The sequence below is a fragment of the Rhopalosiphum maidis genome, chromosome 3 (genome assembly GCF_003676215.2).
Source record: "Rhopalosiphum maidis isolate BTI-1 chromosome 3, ASM367621v3, whole genome shotgun sequence".
Taxonomy (NCBI): Eukaryota; Metazoa; Arthropoda; class Insecta; order Hemiptera; family Aphididae; genus Rhopalosiphum; species Rhopalosiphum maidis.
In genome coordinates this window covers 30,510,239-30,523,447 of record NC_040879.1, presented here as the reverse complement: position 1 = coordinate 30,523,447, position 13,209 = coordinate 30,510,239, and the positions used below count along the sequence as shown (strand labels likewise).

Here is a 13,209-nt window from a genome sequence, read left to right as displayed (position 1 = left end):
TGGGTGCCCTGTGCCGCGGCGTGTGACGGATGAAGCGATGACGCGCGAGCGGCGACGGCAGCGGCATCGTCGTCCACCTTGGAACAACCGAAGAAAGTGAAAGAGGATGCGTGCAGTATCAACTGTTACACCCGTGTTATGCTATATACTATTACTATTATAGAGGGGCACGTGGACAGACGCCGCCGCCGCCGCCGCCGCCGCCTAAATAACAATAATATATCGCCGCGATAACTGACAAACGTCAGTCGATGGCCGCCTCTGTACGACTGGCGAATAATATAATGATATACAATATATCAAACCCGATAATAAATTGCGATTAAAAAATAAAAATAATAATAATATATCTTTTTACTGAATTATTATTTTCGACGATACGGCGACACGACGCTAATATTAATACCTATAATATATAAAACCGTTTGCCGCGAGATAGGCGACCGCAGTCGTCGATCATAACTCACCTACGACACGTACCATTATAATATAATATTATACACGCCCGCGGTGCTGGTATCTCGTATATTATATAGTATACCCGAATACGCGCGCACGTACCTGGCTGTTAGCTGCACAGGCGCCCGTGTAGGTTTCGGGTCCATTGCCTTTGGGTCTTAACGCACCCGACGTTTTGCGGATATCCGTTGACGTTCTACCGCGCAACATGAAATCGTTCGGACCGTGCTGGTCGCTGTTGGTCGTCCTGCAGTGTTTCGTGGCTTTTGCCGCGAACGAGCCAGCGACATACGTCCGGACGCACAGGAAGTGCGATTCAAGAAATTTCACGTCATTCAACCAATTCAACGAGTGCACGAACTCGTCGTTGGAGTCACCATCTGCGGGACAGCCGGTCCAACAGCGGCGATACGCCTTTTTGTCGACGGACGACAATAAGAATGTTTCGTTTCTAGTTCAAAAAGACATGTACCGCGGTGAGTAAGAATTAAATAACTAATATTATGTTTAATACGAATCATCGTCGCGTTTCTAGTAACTCTTGTGTCCAAACTTTTTTTCTGTGTTTGGTAATTATGGGTTTTTTTTTTAAATTTAATTTTTTCAAAAAACAATATTATGATTAACTTTAAAAATATTAATAATGATAAATTCAACTTAAACAGTTTACGATAAACATTTTTGAGCGTAATGGTTAAGTAGCTAAAATAAATCTTTGCCTACCATCTCCCTCAAACATATATATTTCTTTGTACACCGCATGAGGATATTAGCGAGTAACGATTCATAAGTTTACGCACTGACTCAGGGTGGTAATTTCATATAGTTCCGTAAATTGTAAATATATATAATAATCTTGTGTATAATCGTTTCGTGCAAAAACGGTAATAAAATAATCGTTTTGTAAACACAAGTGTATCGTTAGATTTTGAACAAGCGTATATAATAATATTGTGTAGGTGAAATTATGTATAACCAGTGACCACATAAGCATATAGGTACGTCTATAGGCGTATAATAATTTAAAATGTTCATGTTATTATATAACTTTATAAGTACCAAAAGTCTGAAAGGCGCAATCAAATCTATTCAGCAAAAAATGCTCATGGAAATAATATATTATACGCATATTATGTACATGATAGTGATGTCCAAATAAAGATTTAGACATGTAATATAATACTATTGATTCAATAAATGTGTTTCAGAAACTAAGTATTTGAAAATACATAATATAGTCTTCAGTTATATAATTATCATAAAAATGCATGTTAATTAAGAAACTTTTCTGTGTTTGCTAGGTACTTTCTTAAATAATTATAACAATATAATAGCTAGGTATAGTTACTATGTACTAATAGTAGGTTTATGGCGTACCTACTAACTATGCTCAACATCGTGTTGTGAAATAAATCGTAAATTTGTGAAATACGATAAAGACAACAACCTCCAGACAACGAAACGAAACCATTGACCAGTTTAACCCGCGAAAAAAAACCTCCAGTAATTAATTCAAAACTCACACACTTATCATTTTTAGCAACGATTCCGTCAATCAGGTTTATTCGATTCATCAAATAGAATGTCTTCGAAAATTCTAAATAATGTGGTGGTATAAATGTTCAATAATCAAGTCATTAACTATAATTATAAATTACAATTTGGTAATGACAAGATTTTTAAATTTCACTAAAAAATATATACACGTAATTAATTTAAAAGTCTTACGTACCTACAAACAATTACCTGTATAATATTATCGATATGTACCTGATATTTATAGGTAGATCGCTACCTAATTTTCAAAATTGAGTTGTTATATACCAATAATTTATCATTTAGCATTTAAAATTATGATTTGTAAATTTTGTATACATACGTTTATGTATATTGTACAATGTACGGTATAATTTAAATGGTAAAATAATATAATATAATGGTTTTATTTATTACATTTTGTTCCCATCTGATCTAGTAAAATGTATTATTATTTATTATTATAATTTTACTATATATTATTCTTAAAAAAAAAAAAAAAACAGTATTATAAGATTTTCAGTTGTGTGTTGTAAGCTTTTTGTACTCAACAAATCTAACATGGGACGCAACTACGCAAGTAAATAATTATAAATTATTTTTTGTAAACCATAAAGATTGATACCACATTGATTTGATATAGTCATAAAGATAATAATTATCAAATATTTGTTACCTTTTGTAAATATAAAGCCAACAGATAATATAAAATATTTTTTTATCAATCGCATAAATATTTTAATTGTTAGAATACCTTCAACCATAGAAAAAAAGAAAATTAAAAATGGTTCAGATGTCGTTTTAATAGTCTTCGTATTTATTGTACCTATATAATATTATATTCTTTTTAATATAACGATAATACATATAAAAATTGTTTTTTATACACATGCCTACATTTAGTATAATATTAAATACAACACGTAAATATCTATATTATGTAAAACAACTGAGTAGACTAAATAATAAAATTAATTAACCTAATTTGTAAATACATAAACACGATAAAATCAATGATGTCTATGAATATAGTCATTAAATTAATTTAATATGAATAATAAACAAAAATAATAATACAGGACAAAAACTATTATAATGAATAGATATAATATATCTATCTTTGTCGATGCAGACATAATTATCTAATTAAATCTAATAATTATCTTATGCAATTTTATAGAAACGTGTATTATATTAAGAATTCCATAATTTAAACATTTAAAAACTAAAATTTAAATACCTAAATATATTATGTACCTATCAATGGCATACCTATTATGTTTATAAATTAATACAATTTTATTTAAACGGCTTTTATATAGTGTAATTTCATTTAAACTATCGAAATTAAATACCGTAAATATATTTTTGTTTACCGTTCTTTTTGTTATACCAATATAATACAAATAGAACACTGTTAAATGTCGAAGTAATTACATTAACTATATTTGGTATAGCCGGTATAGGTATGAGTAATATTTTCTAAATGGCTTCATTTTAAAACATTTGTGTTGTAGTTGGAACACTTAAATGCAATCATTTATATAATTATATTTTAACTATTTTAATGTAAAGTTTGGGTTCGACAAATCTGAAAATATTATATATAGTTACGTTCTTGCCCGTAATGACATTATTGTGTAACCCGAGACATAAACATTTTACAGCGTATGATAGTTTACCGAGTGAAATATTTGTCCTCGCAAATTTAAGTTATTGTGCATAAATTATTTTTATTAGGTAATAGCTAATAACATGTATTATGGTATTAGGTAGGTATGAAACGTATAATCAAAAATCGTACAAATTATTTTTTACCTAGTAAAACTGTGACGTTGCATATCGATATACAATCTAGTAACTACATAGACGGATTAAAAATATTACGCCAACATCTTTTTATGGTATCTATATACGGACTGCTGCAGAGTATGTCTTGTCGATAACAGTAAAATCAATATTATTTCACGATTGATATATGCAGGTGATTCCCCAATCGTACATTCTATCAATTAAAAAAATATTAATTGAAAACATATATTATAGTTAGGTACATATAAAATATCAAATATATTTTTAAATACTTAGCCATTCATAGCTGTTCAAATTTTTGTTAAAATTAGTGTTGTCATTTGTCGTATATCAGATTTTAATACTTTCAATACACATATTAGGATTTTTAAATGGAGAACACGTTTTAGGAATTTAGTATCTCCCACATTTACGACGTACATAATATATATTATTAATTTAACTGTTACCATGTTAAGTCTTGTTGGATTGAAAACATTCCATTAATGATGGCCTATAACCGAGGGACGTTTCTGAAAACATGTTTAGGTAATTTTATCTAAGTATTTTCATTTATATAAGTTGTGTAAAAATCACTTTATACTTCATTGATAATATTAAACATATTGTAAGAAACATGGACAATAACAAATAGTTTTATTCTTAATATTAAACTCTTAATCAAACTAAAGCAAAACCTCAGTTAAAGCATAAATATTATTTTATATTTACACATGTTTTATAAAAATGTTAAAAAAGGTCAGATTAATAAGTTTTGCTAATGTATTCCCTTTCCCTCATGCCAAATGGTTATTATTTCATGGACAAAGGTGTCACTCATACGTATTATAATATATAAACAATACTTGTGTTTGTATTCATAGTTACTTATTTTGGATTTAGAATTAAACGTCATCATTATATTTATTACTGTATCTTCACGCAGAACCTATAGTTAGTTCTGTATAGTGCATATTAATATTGTAAATTGTAATGAATGGAACGTCTCAAACAGTGCTGCATATACTTGCCTATATACCGCGGCTTGCAGGACATACGTATGAAGGTATATGCACTATATCAGATAATTTATTATGATTATAGTGGCCGGAATTAAATTTATTAAAAATTTATTTCATAAAATCTAATTGTACATGACAAAAATGGTAAAATATGCACTAATATTATAATTTATAGATAAATTAATAATATAAAAATGAGTAATAAATACGAATTAATTTTTTCAATCGGGTTGTCTTATCAAATTAGGTAAATAATTAAAATAGTAAAATAAATTAGATTAAATAACGCATATTTATTGGTTATTTTTTTCTTTGGATTCGATAACTTCAGGTTTACAGTGTCGGTGTACCTACAACAGCAAAATACCTACAGCTTTTCTAAACAATTTAAAAAAATTTGTTTTTAATATTCTTGCTTATCAATTAATAGTCCAGAAACATCAAGGTTCTAACGTTTATAATTTATCGTTCAGAACTAAATAAAGCTAATAATTTAAATTGTCTATACTTTAAGGGTGTACATGCAAAGTATGCACTATTGACAAAAATAGGGATTTATATATTAAATTAGTATAATATTATATGAGTATACGATAATATTTTATTTAAGAAATCAGTGTAATTTAAAATACCGCCATTTTAAACCTTCATTAATGACTGCAGACTCAAGACTCAGGAGTGCCTATATGAACACAAAAATACATTTAATTTCTCTAGTTAGTTTTTTCTCTATAAATTAGTATACACGTGTCACTGATATAATCAGTGCTCGGTATAGCATATATTCGTTTCAACTCTACAAGTACCTATAGTAAAATTCGTCAAACAAGTCAGGGTCGAACTAAGTGAATTAGTAGCTTAATAAAAAAATATATATATTTATTTGGTTACACAGTGTTTACAGTACATGCACACAGATTTGTCCGACAACTAAAAATAAAATTTTGAATTTTTACATTTTTTAAATAATTTGTTTTCAATATTGTATTTTCACTAATTAGTAGTAGGTAATCATTATATTATCAATCTATCGATTATTTGAGCATATTTTCATAGTAACGAAAAGCGAGAAACGTGCTAATAATAATAAATAAACCAAATCACATTTATGAAGACAAAATATAATATAATTAATATTTTTAAATATTGTACAACATAATATATTCAAATTTAGTTAATTGTTTTATTTTAAATTATAAATATTATACATTTTATTACGTAGCTAATTTTTTTTTTAACGCGATAACTGTTACCTATTATTGAACAATGAACACATTAATATTAAAATAAATATGTTAATAAATAATAACCTATGGTTAGGTTATTACCCATATTTTTAAAACGAAAGACATGCCTTTATTGTGAATACGTTCAGGACCCTGAAATAGCCTTTATAGTTTATATACAGCTCTCCGTGTAGTATAAGCTGCAGTTTATTAGATTCGTATATTTAAGTGACAATAATGAGACATTCATTGTAGCAATTTGTAATTTATATTTGTTATATGTATGTTGAATAAATAATTATTCATGATGTATATCGCATATGGTTTGTCAAGTGCAGTGATATATATAACGTGAACTTATCATTTTTTGGCACCAGCCTTGTTATCAGCCCAATAATTTCACAATCAACAAAATACCATAGTATATTACACCCGTGTGCTGATTAATTTTCTTAAAATCTCTATAATAAGTAGACTATACTGTTATTTAAATTTATTAAAAAATCATAAAATATTTCATTGAGTACAATAATTGTATTTGGTAATGCGACAAATTTGTTATTAAATATTGTTTAAGTTATAATAATAACACATCAACTAAAATTCAGCTTTTGTTATTTTTCTAATTTTGGTGTTAATTTTTATTTTTTATTTCTTAGAAAGTATAAAATTGAAAAAAAAATGGGTCCATAAATATGTTCAATTATAACTCACCGATACATTTATATGATTCAAAACTATCTGATATACAGTACACTACTAACTTTATAGAGACAGTCAATAATATTGATTTGACTTGTCCTGCACCTGCAAGCAAATGCTCAATAATATATTAAAATTCGGGATTGAAATTATATATACCTATATACTATAAAAGCAATATATCATATGATATTTCAATCGTGACAAATCAAATTGTTAAAAGCTAATAATTCTTGAACCCATTTATTAGATAGACTTAGACTACGAATTAGAAACGAAAAAATTGGAGGCAACAAACGTATACAACATTTATGAAAGCAGCTGATTCTCAAAAATAAAATATAACGTTTTGTCTAGATTCACGTCCATTGGGTAAGCCGGTAAGCGTATTAGCCATTAGGTATATAGGTACATAATTGTAGGTATATAATGTGAAGAATTACACGATTATATTTTCACCATTGCGATAACACTATATTATACAACAACAAATATTATTCCGTCAGTAATTCTAATACCCATCACGTCTGTTATGCAAATATATTTGCGTGTCTGGCGATGTTTTTAACACGTCAATAACTTTTTGAATATGATTTTGGAAAATCTCATATATTACTAGTGATCCGCACGATTAATATACATGATTTATATGTATTTATACTATTTCACGATTTAACTAAACTTTTAACAATTTAATTCTGTCGAGCGTCCATGTAGATACCTATAATATAATATTAATTTGTATGCAACTATGCAAGTCTTAGAGTTAGGGAATATTTCATAGTCATTTCAGGCACGCAGTATGACTATCTCTTGTATACACAATACTGCCGATGGATTTGTAAGGCAAATAAATTATAAGAACAAAAAATATTAAAATATGTACAAAAAAAAGTAAAATATGCGGAAAAAATATAATAGCCTGCACATAAGTACAATTGTTTGTATTATTGATAAAATAATATTGTTATATGCATTTAAAAAAAAATGAGGGTTTCTTATCACTGGTATTTATTCAAAGTGTATATTTTTTTAATTTGGTGTATAAAAATATTGATAAATTTAATATTGCACCTAGCTGTTTCCTAGAAGGTATTTCCCAATATTTCAAATTGTTAGTAAATATATATATTATATACTTGTGCTCTCACCGAGTTGTATGAGAACTTATCCTAGCGGTCAACGAGCGAAAGAATGTTCGTATTGTAATTCGTGTTGTGTAGAATATATCTTATATATCGTTATATATGTGCGCTTGCTGTCTGTTAAAACTTGATAATAAACTTATGCCCAACAACCGAGTTCAGTATAGGTTAATAATATAATAATATATAGATATTAAACGCTTGGTCATTGCCACGCGTGTCGTACAATTATGTTGTACCATATGTCCATATCGCATATAGGACGACTAACGACGGAGTATTTTTTTTTTTTTTTAATATTATTCATTAAAAATTGTACAGGTGTATTGTGCATATTATATTATAATCAGTAAACACACAAGCCAGAATATCTATATAAAATACGATTTAGGCGCGACTGACGGGCATAACGCTTACGGCTCACCTAATCCAATTATACAGTTGTCGTATGATAGGCCCATTGCATTTTGTGTTGCGGATGTTTATTAATCAATAATAAATTATTCACGTTAAATTTTCGTAATACACCCAAAATATATTCCCTTGTGCCTTATGCAGTTTGATAAACGACCCTGTGAGTGTATAAAATAATTATCGATTGCATACGTCATTTTCGAAAATATCTGCCTACTCGAAAACGATATACAATTAAAAATGTCACTGACATTGAATATAATACGTATGTGGTATTTGTCCTGAGTAAAAAGATAATATTGCACAATAATATAATTACATCACGTATAACGTATACTTAACGAATTGTTTTGATGCTTCATTGCCTGCGACAATAATACAATTAATAGTCAGTATAGTCGCTAGTCATTGTATAAAAACAGTTTACATTATCTCACCTGCGGTATAAACCTTATTTTTCTGTTTCATAAAACTTAATTGATCAAATATTGATAAAAAAAAAAAAACAATAATGATAGCCAACCGTACCTAATAATTAATAATTGTTGTTATAATAAATGCATTGACGTTTATATGAAGATTGTAATTATATACACTTTACATATACCTATTACAAGACATAAGTTGTATTTTAATTCAATCGTTATATGGTAAACAAAGAAAATAACAAATACTATACATATTCAACTGATAAATACCGTTTTTTTGCATACGAAGTTCCATCACTGGATAGCTTCTTTATCCAGGCGATCAGTCTTTTTTTTTTAATGTAGCTAATTCATATTATCTTATTATGTACTATATTCTTATAAACATAATTTGTGCTTATTCTATAAAGATATTTACAAATTCTACAAATTTTAAATTAAGAGCGAAAAAATATATGTATTTTAATAAACATTTTTAGTTTATAAAACAATAAACAATTTTTTTAAATTTCGATATTCATGTTACCATCTACATAATTATCAAATCATATCTTTATTTTATTAATCAGTTATGTATAAAAAAATATATATATTATTATTATTTATTATTGTTCACATTAAATTGTTGTAGTAAAATTATTCCTGCACTACTTTAAGAATGAATAGTACCTACGTATTATTTTGTATATTAAATTCAATTTTTAGGTGAACGCTAGGAAGGTGAACCCTCATACAATATTATAAGATGTATAATCCCATTACCAATAACAATATAATACCTGCTGCATAAGTCGCCACTGCAGAAGCCTACCACCTACGTCATATAATACATATTAATGTATTATAACATAACGACGTGTTTGCTGATCATCACTCATTCGCTCATCTGTCAAAACTATGTACACCACTCACATCCATAATACGGATGTACGTCGTTATTGACACGTACTCAAATGTATAGATATTCGTCCGTGTGTTATGTGTTGAAACCACATATTATATGCATATATGTGAGGACTATAATAATATAATACCTAATGTATAAAACATATTCGTAATAACCAGGGCTCGGGACTTATAGCACTTAAAATCTTTACAATAAGCGCTTAAAAAAGCTCATGAAAACATCATTATAAGCTCTCAAATAAGCATTTAAACAACTTAAATTTGAGCATGTTAAAAAAAAAAAAAACTTTCTTTTTACATGATTAAGTAGGTACTAAACATTATTTGTATCTGTGCTAAAAATAACATAATTAAAGACTACAAAAAATATCGAAACAAAATGATTAGGAAAAGTTTCTAACTAAAAAATAAAAATAAATCTTTATATTATGAAAAAATTAAACTTCACTTTCGAGACATTTTGCCTTATTGTTTATAGATTTTCCGATGGATTATCTGAAAAAACCACAAAAAGTAGAAAACTGTTCAAACAAGCAAAAATAATCAGATAAACTAGAAATAAGCATCATATTTTTAAAAAAATCGTTGGAAAAGCAAAAAAAAAGCTTTCAAATTTCATAATTGAACGTGTTTTAACATGACATACACTTCCATAGCACTTTGCTACACTTTAAGCCAATCCATAAAAATAAGCAAATGCTTTAAGTCCCAAACCTTGGTAATAATTTATAATGCATCTTTATGACAATATGAAAAAAGATGCAAATGTCGTCCAAGATATTATAAAATAATATTATAAAGGGAATCTGCACTACATGGCGAAATATTGTAAATCATAGACCCAATAAAATTCAAACATACCAATAATGGTTTTAAAAACAGATTTTATTTTGTTGTCATCAATTTTTTTCCTTTGAGTCATGTTTTTAATTTATTATTTTTTAAAAGAAAAAAAATCATAGATTTAGAAATTTCAATAGAAAAAATTGTACCTAGCTTCAAATTTTTTTATAATTGAAATAGACTTTAAAATAAAAAAAATATGTATACAAAATTATTATTAGATTACTCTAACACGTTGGAACGCGTAAAGGTCTCAAAAACAAAAAAAAAAAAATACGCGATAGTAGGGAATCTTCTTTCATATTAGTAATTTTTGGGTAAATAAAACACGTGCAGGGTGTTTGACGAGAGATAGCCATAAATGTCACGTTCTACATAATATGATCGCAGCTAATTCTATTTTATTATTAAGTACGTAGAAAACAAACATTATAAGTTATGACTTACAGTGTAAAAATAAAAAAAAAAATAATGAAATCAATGAAAATTAAATAAATACATATCGATGAGTGGCGACTTCCTGCAGTGTTTTACAAAGAAATCCGTGGGTATTGTCACAGTTAATCGCATCGATAAGCCAAATTCAAAAGTAGGTACGTATGTACTATGTAGTATATTATACTAAATAGTAAGTTTACATTTCAATTTCCTATAGTGTATAGTCCAAATTATGTTTTTTTTTTTTTACTATTAGTTAGTTTTTTGTTTACAAAAATCCTAAACGTAAAATATCTTTAACTTTCTAATACCTATAATAGTAGTAATAATAAAAGTTAACAAAAATTATCTGTAAATTCCACATGGAGTAAGTAAAGTATTTTGTACTATAAAAATACGTTGTCTCCAAAACTCGTAAGGAGGTTTGATTAAAATATTTTCTTCGCGGGCATGGCATGCTTTCTACACAAAACTTGTCTAGCCAGACATACGCGGTCATCTGAGTTTAATAATAATAATATATAGGTATTGGTGTATACTCTTATTAATTTAATATATACATATATATATATATATTATAGACCTACACGTATTATAATATTTGAAATACCTATGCAAGGTCATCCAGTTCCGATGCACTTTAAACCGCAGTCGCTGTCGTGGTCGTATATGTCAGTTATAATAATATTATGCAACGGCTTCGACTAAACAGTTGCATAATAATATTTTAAACGTACATATTATACATACAACTGAACAAGTATATAGTGCGTATATTTTTTTCGTTGTTATTATTATTATTATTATATCTATCATTTCTCTATATCACTATCTCTCTTTCTCTTTCTTTCTTTTGTATTTTTGTTGTTTTTTTTCGGAAGGGGCTTTAAATTCATATGTAAACTAGAAATCTGACTTTTGACGACTTACACTCTTACCAAGCAATTCTTTCTTGCAGTTATGAACATGAATAGGTAAATAAAAACATGAAAATGTGTATTAAAATATGTAACTAGTAAACTAGTTTACTAATTAACCAAAAACGCAAGTAGGTTCAATATTTTGAGCAATGTTTTTCTTATGATATATTTATTTAGGTCCATATTTGTATCTGACATCTACAGATTAATTTTTAGAGGGAGGCTAAACTATTTTTCAGTGCGAAGAGGGGTTGTACGTCATAGTCACCACCAATTTATGATTATAAAATTGCTCAAACCTCTACACCTCATAACTTATCTTTTATCACATTTAACAATAACTTTTTTTTTAAATAATTTAATTGTTTTAAATGTTCATTTTAATAAATTCATATAGATACCTAGTAATTTAATTTCAATATTTCAAATATGAAAACTTTTTCAATGTTAAGAATAGCCAGTATACATGACAATGAATAAACAGCTATTTAAATCTGATAAATAGGACAAAATAATAATAATAAGCACAATTATGGTTATTTATGGCGTGTTTTTTTTACATATAATTTAATTCAGCCTTACTGGCAAGGAGTCTAAACTTAAGTCTTATAAATATTTTATGTTCAATCTTTATTTATAGTTATTAGGTGTAAATCCAAATTAAATTTAATAATGTATTAAAAATTATGAAATAGGTACAAAATAAAAAATAAAAATAATTATGTGGGTACAAAGTGAAGTGAGGTACATAAATTAATCAAAAATTATGTTTTACTTTGTTTTATATTTTTTCGTGGCTATGGTCTCAACTCTCAAGGACATTGGCCTCTGAAGCATCTCACGTTTATATGTATTTCAATTTATGGTATTATATGCTCCACGTGGGTTTTAAAGACGATTGAAAAAATATTTGGATTGTGACAGAAATATTTTGTTTTATTTTTTAAATTTGTATGTAGAGCACTGATTCGTACAAACCATGATGCATTATTTTTTTTAATGTAGATTGAATAATTTGTATTTAGTTTAAGTATATATAATTCTGCATAGTTTTTCCATACAAGAGAAGCCTGGAGTGTAGGTATATGCATTTTAAAAGGCAATAAACTTGCTTGTATAAAATAAAAATCACATTATAACAAATAAAATAAAATAAAATATGCTATAATTGTTGATACTATTATATAACAAAGTATATTAAAAACTGTATGATATACCTAATACACGAAGGCCCCAGATTAACTTTAAATTTAAAATTATAAAAAAAAGTATTTTATTTTAGATGACCAAAATCTTCAATTTTGAAGATTGAAAGAGATATTATAGAGTATAGACCATAAAATTAGTGTTACAGAAGAATTTAATATTTTTGTAGTGTT

General features: G+C 27.4%; 1 protein-coding gene across 1 annotated transcript in view; it reads left to right on the top strand.

Annotated features, from left to right (window-relative positions):
- The first annotated feature begins 246 nt into the window (after positions 1–246).
- LOC113557497 (nose resistant to fluoxetine protein 6-like) overlaps positions 247–13,209 on the top strand; it is a 61,193-nt gene continuing 48,230 nt past the window's right edge. The window contains exon 1 of the mRNA XM_026963055.1: positions 247–935. Within this exon, the coding sequence (XP_026818856.1) occupies positions 668–935 (268 nt within the window). The 5' untranslated portion in view covers positions 247–667. The remainder of the gene's footprint in view (positions 936–13,209) is intronic.